This window comes from Equus asinus, chromosome 25, assembly GCF_041296235.1.
Source record: "Equus asinus isolate D_3611 breed Donkey chromosome 25, EquAss-T2T_v2, whole genome shotgun sequence".
NCBI classification, from domain to species: Eukaryota; Metazoa; Chordata; class Mammalia; order Perissodactyla; family Equidae; genus Equus; species Equus asinus.
The window spans coordinates 21,361,441-21,367,440 of NC_091814.1; the positions used below are offsets into that span (position 1 = coordinate 21,361,441).

Consider the following 6,000-nt stretch of genomic DNA (forward strand, 5'->3'; position numbering starts at 1 on the left):
TTTATATCCAATATAATCAATTAAAACCCTGATAACATAATCAACAACTAGAAAATTCTATTCAAGAACCCTACCATACATTTACCTTCGTGTCCTCATGGGCAAAATGTCCCTCAGTAAATCGAACTCTCCAGATTTCTTCCAGTTCAGGAATGACCCTTGATTTTGCTTGTACCTCTGCTTCAAAGGATTCATACTTCTGATATTTCCCCTGAAGTTTAGAAATTGGAGTTTATAGTGAATGAAGCCTAGTCTCCTGGACCATGAAGAGATCCTCTTGCTCTTTGTTTTGCTTTTAGGCAGAACTACTTGTTTCCCAACCTAGCTTAAGTGATAACCCATGACCATCGCTGGAAGAGTCACATCCTAAAAGAAATGGTTACTCTAGGAAGAACCACTGCACGTAGGTTTTCAAAGGGCCCAGGCTCAGTTAGGAAGATTTTTTCCTCCCCCTACTTCTTTTGGGGAATTTCCACTACATATCCTGTTGTTTTAAAGTCTCAATTGCCTTCTGTGGGAATGAAAGAATGTAACACAGAGGTTTTCCTCTTCAGAAAAAAGGACTTCCTCTTCAGAAAAGAACTAAGTGCTGTTGAAAGTAGAGCGCAATGAGGGAGATGATCATAACAATAATGGCTTTTTATTTTTATTGAGAGGTTTTTGCATGCGAAATTATGCTATTGTTGTCATATATAAATTACTCCATTTAATACATATCATTTTGTCCTTGTTCCAGGTGCTCTTTCGCCAACATCAATTACCCCTTTTAGGCATGTAACCTTTTCTTCTGATCATGACTGCACCACATGTCATAATACAGGTAGCAGTGAGAGCTTCTGCTAAACCTCTCCTCCTGGGACCTCTCATTTGGACTTCACAAGGGGCATGAATAGCCATTTGGGAAAAAAAAAAAAAAAAACAGGAAAAACCTTGGTTTACTCAGGTCTTTCTGAGGAGAGTAGAGAGCAGTTATTTCAGAAGCATAGATATCTATTCACCTCAATTCCATCCTTCGTGTCACAAAATACTGAAATCACTTTGATCTCTCAGTCACTGTTTGGCCCATAGCTTAACTTCAACTGAATATTACACTCACAGAATGCTATCTAGAATGAATTTCCTTTGTACATCAGACACTGAGGCTGAAGGAGTTGAGGACATGGTCTATTTAGAGGCAGAATTACTGTCCTTAACATACAGTCTAATCTTTCTATTACGTCATCCCCCTACAGTTAACCAGATGTACTCTTATATTATTAAAAGAATGTTTTCCTCCCTAGAGATCTTAGGGTCTGCTCTGGGGAAGTCAATGGAACTGAGTGACCTGTATGTTAGTTGGGTCTTCATAGCTCTTATCCTCTGCAATCTTAAGTTTCTCCATGATCCATTTCTCCAGGTCATCTGCATCTCGTCTGAAAACCTGGTAGTGATAAGACTCTTCAAGCTTCTGACCCCTCTCAGCAACCAGCTCCTTGAACCTCTGGTACCGATTTAACACCTCACGACGCCTCTCCTGGATCTCCTCTGCTGTTTCCAGCACCTTTGGCCCACCACTCGCCATAGCCTGCAAATTAAAAAGCTTCTGTCTATTGCTGGTTCTCAAATCTCTAATTTGTTGTCCCTTTTATATGTCCCAAGGCATTTATTCATATTGGACTTATGTTAAGATATCTTTAAGCCTGTAAATTCTGTTAAAAGGATTGTGATACATTTATATAATTTTAACCATACACAGCTACCATCTAGGCTAAAATATCTTGATCATTCAGAACACTTCCAACTTTTCACATAAACTTATGCCAACATTGATTCAGTTCTACAAATAGAATTAATTTGGACTAATGATGGAAGAGAAGCTTAAAGTAGCAAAATCACAGAGTTTTAGATGGATAACATAAATGCAATTTTATTGTTTTCAAAGGTTAAAAAGGGTGTTGACAAGTACTGATCGTTCTGAACGTAATTTAATGAATAATTAAAAATGACTTGCAATTAACTTGATGAGTGATATACAAAAAAGTTCGGAAATATTTTCTTATTACTTAAAAGTATGTCTCATATATCATTTACTCTTTTATTTGCTTTATTCACAAACACTACAAGTCAAAAGTTCAGTACATCTTCTACACAAGTATTACAAATTTTAAATTATTAGCATCTCAATAATTGGCTTGTGCAATATAAAGCTAATACTGTCAAACTGCATAAAATATCTCTTCCCTTATAGTGAGATCCAAACTGTTTGTGACAATATCTTACAAAATCTCTGTAGGATCCACCTTCATTCGTCTGGATTTACGTATATTTTCCTCTAGCTTACCTCAGCCAGACCATTCAATACAAAGTTTAAATTTTAGTTTCCTTTTTCCTAAGTGTAATCCCTACTCTGTGGATGGCCTTTACTAGTTTGGCTGTAGAATTAAATCATCCTATGAAGATTCAAATCTTAATTGTGTATTATTTTGCTCCAAGTTACCTCGTTATTCTCTGCATGGAACCCTCATAAACAGATCATTGCGGAGGTTTGGTGCTATATAGCTAAAGCTTAAGGTCAGCTTTTAGAAGACTAGACATTAAAAAAAAAGAATTAAATTGAACTTCTCTATTTCTTAAAAGGCAAAAAACAATTCTTAATTATCCTGTCAAAGACAGTAAAGAAAGTTCAAAGGAGAGAGACTTCCTAACTATATTAGTGACAAATTATACTGTAAGGAATTCTGTACTCACAGTTTCCTTTGGAAAGTGTTCTGCTTTTCCTAAAAGTCAAGAGCGTGGCAAGATAAAATGTATCCAAAAGAGAAAGAGAAACAATTCACATGGAATTGTCTAGTCTAACTCAGATAGAGATGACAGAAATGTTGCATACGTGGCAGAGACCAAAAAAAAAGTTCTCTTACTTGGGCCCAGAATCCCGCCACCTACAATCAACATTATCTTCAGGAGACAGATTCAGCAGAGGCAGCCGCTAACTTTCACAGTTGCTGGGTGACTCAGCAGTTTGGGTAACTATATGGCTCTCAAACTTTCTTAATAAGACTTCAGAATAAAAAAAGAAAGCAAGGTTTTTAGATCAAAAATCACAAAGAAAAACCATACTTATAGATGTAAGAGAAAGTGGCTGTGTTAGGACTGTGTTTTTTTTCTTTAATTCATTTTAGATTTTATGTCTGAGAAATATAAATCAGGAAAGAATTCTGGGTTGTTCATTCTTCTGTCTTTGTAGAGAATTACAAGAACTCAGGAGTCCTTGTTCCAACCTATCTCTAGGAAAAATAACTCAACAACTTCATCAAAACCCAACTGCAGATGTTTAACAGTTTTTAAGTCAACAAAATATCCTAATTCTTGCTGTAGAGTCTTTGTCAAAGTAGGAAGAAAATTTTAGTCTTGGTCTCACAGATTACAGTTTAAAAAGTCTTATTTAGCTGTACCCTAATCATTTAAATGGAAGGAACAAAAGAATTAGGATATATGTGTATTTATGTGTATTTGATGAAACAAAACTTAGGATACCTTACTTGAAAAACTAACGAAGTCACAAAATATTTGAAAATGGAACAGACTTCTAAAATGTGAGATAAAAGTCATCCTATTTTATATATTATTTTTAGTGGAGAGAAAAGGAGGCAGAAATTTTTCTCCAAAAGCATGTGCTTTTTTGGCAACTTTACAAGAATGCAACAAACAAACAAAAAGAAAGTAGTGGGATAGTTCTAACCCTCCTACAAGCCTGTGGGGCTATCCATGCCAAATTTCATTTCGGTATAAATCCAGTTTAAATGATCTAGCTTTCATGGTCTACTAGAGTAGATGGAGCTTCTACATTTCTAGTTTTCCCTGTTCCTGGATCATCTCACCCAAAGAAACTGGGAGACATTTAAATTCCCTTCTTGAAAGTCTAATATTACTTTGCTTTTCCACATAGGTTCATTATATTCAAACCAAATTTGGGTACTAAAGAAAGGAACACAAATCTTAGACAGTGCATTATAGCACATGAACAGAGGAACCTCTATCTGGAGTTGGGATGGGGAGGTGACATTATTTAATCTTTATCTAAGAGATAAGAACCACTATTGATTAGAATCTACCATATCTTAGTTCATATATTGACATGATTAATATACATTAATGTCTAATCTTTAGACAATTCTGTGAAGCAAGTATTATCATCCCCATTTTTATATGAGAAAACAGTCTCTGAGAGGTGGTCTCATCCCATGGTTGTTTGGTTTATAAGTATTTAAACAAAGCGTGAAATCCATGCCAGTGTGACCATCAAGACACTCTGCTCCTCATCTGTTTTAGTCAACCTTCTTTTAGTTCATCAACATTTCTGGTTGTCCTTTTTCAGGATCCTCTCACCAAGAGTGCCAACCATGTGATAACCTTGTCTCCAAAGAATAGGGCCCAACCAGCAGGATTGGTCATCACGAAATAAAATAAAAGTGGATAAGAACAATAGCCTTTAGAGCAGGTAGCAATGTGGAAGTGCACAGGAGACAGTCAGAGAAGAGGTTTTACATATTAAAACAAGAGTTCTTTGAGTTTTCAGTCATTGCAGCCAAGATACTCATGGTAAAAGTTTCTCTAACAGCACTCAAGCTGTTCCTCTGGCAGCTGCTGACGTTAAATTCAGTCCCATCCTATCTTCTCAGGCCCTTTAGATTGACATGGTTTCTCCAGTCCCTGAGCATTGTTTACCATTGTTACTATGAGTATTAGGGTGCTCTTGGGATTGATAGGAGGACATGATGAGAAAATCTTAAACTCTGGTGGCTTAACACTTGGACCACTGACCTTCTTGCCACTTTTATTGTTTCCCAAGAATTATTATTGGCTCTGATCACATAAAGACCATAATAAGAGAAGACTCAGGTAAAGAATGCATGAGAGATAGCATGGAGGTATAGAATCAGGTACAATCTATAAAACCGCATGTTGCACTGTACCTAAATGAGTGCTGAGAGGTTACAGAGGAAGCTAGAGTTGCTCACAACCAGCTTCATTAAAGAGAAGTCTTGCATTCAGTTTTACAAGGGTGGGAGTAATTTGGAGGGCTGTTGCACTTGGTCATGGTTATCAGCTCTGGGCAGATCTGTACTTCACACATTACTTTAATCAGCACTACCCAGCTTGCCTCAGCCTCTGCTCAGTTATCAGATCTTCTTTTCTCGAACTCAGAAACTCTAAGAGATGCTTTATATCTGAAACTTCTGAAGTCTCTCCAAATTGTATCACTAACATTCACATGACGTTTCCCGTAGATTTTTTGGAGTCCAACTTTCTCAGCTCATTTACCAACAAGGAAAACTAGGTTAACTTTAATGTAAAACTAATTTCTTCTCTATGGAATAGAAATCATTATTATTTTATTATTTTTAAAATTTTATTTCTTGTTTCTCCAGAATTAGTTCTCATTTAAAAATGTCTCCAAGTTTGACTTCCAAATGCGTCAGAATATTACACAACATCATTTAAAAAAAATAAAAAAGAACTTTCTGCAATTAGCTGTTTCCACTCTAACTCTTACTACTTCAGGTCCTCTAAAGTCATTTGTCCCTAAACTGTATTTGGAAATTTATATATTTTTCAAGTTTGCAGTCCTTTTTTTCCCTACCTTTATCAGTTCTCATTCTCCTTTATTTATTTTATTATTTTTCTGTTTTATTTATTTGGCATTACTGCATTGAATAAGAAAAACCAAACCCACAATATTTCCTTTATACAATGAACCATGTGATTGAAAGCTTGAGATAATGGAAAGTATTCTGTATTTGAAACTGAACCATCTAATTTGAAAGCTGTCTTCCACCATTTAATTGTCAGATGATCACTGGAAGTTTGCTTAAGTTTTATTAAGTACATTATGGGGATAGTAAGGACTAATCTACCTACTCCAGAGAATTATTATTTGACATGAATTAGATGGGTGATTTAAAAACACTTTGTATTTAAACTTACAGAGTAAAAGAATCACTATAGTTAATTGACATAAAT

At 35.6% G+C, this 6,000-nt stretch overlaps 1 protein-coding gene across 1 annotated transcript in view; it reads right to left on the minus strand.

The window, feature by feature from the left end:
* The window catches only part of SPTA1 (spectrin alpha, erythrocytic 1), a 64,040-nt gene extending 62,479 nt beyond the window's left edge, over positions 1-1,561 (minus strand). The window contains exons 1-2 of the mRNA XM_070497247.1: positions 1,325-1,561; positions 86-211 (exon numbers count right to left, since the gene is read on the minus strand). Of these exons, the coding sequence (XP_070353348.1) occupies positions 86-211; positions 1,325-1,561 (363 nt within the window). The remainder of the gene's footprint in view (positions 1-85; positions 212-1,324) is intronic.
* Positions 1,562-6,000: the final 4,439 nt, after the last annotated feature.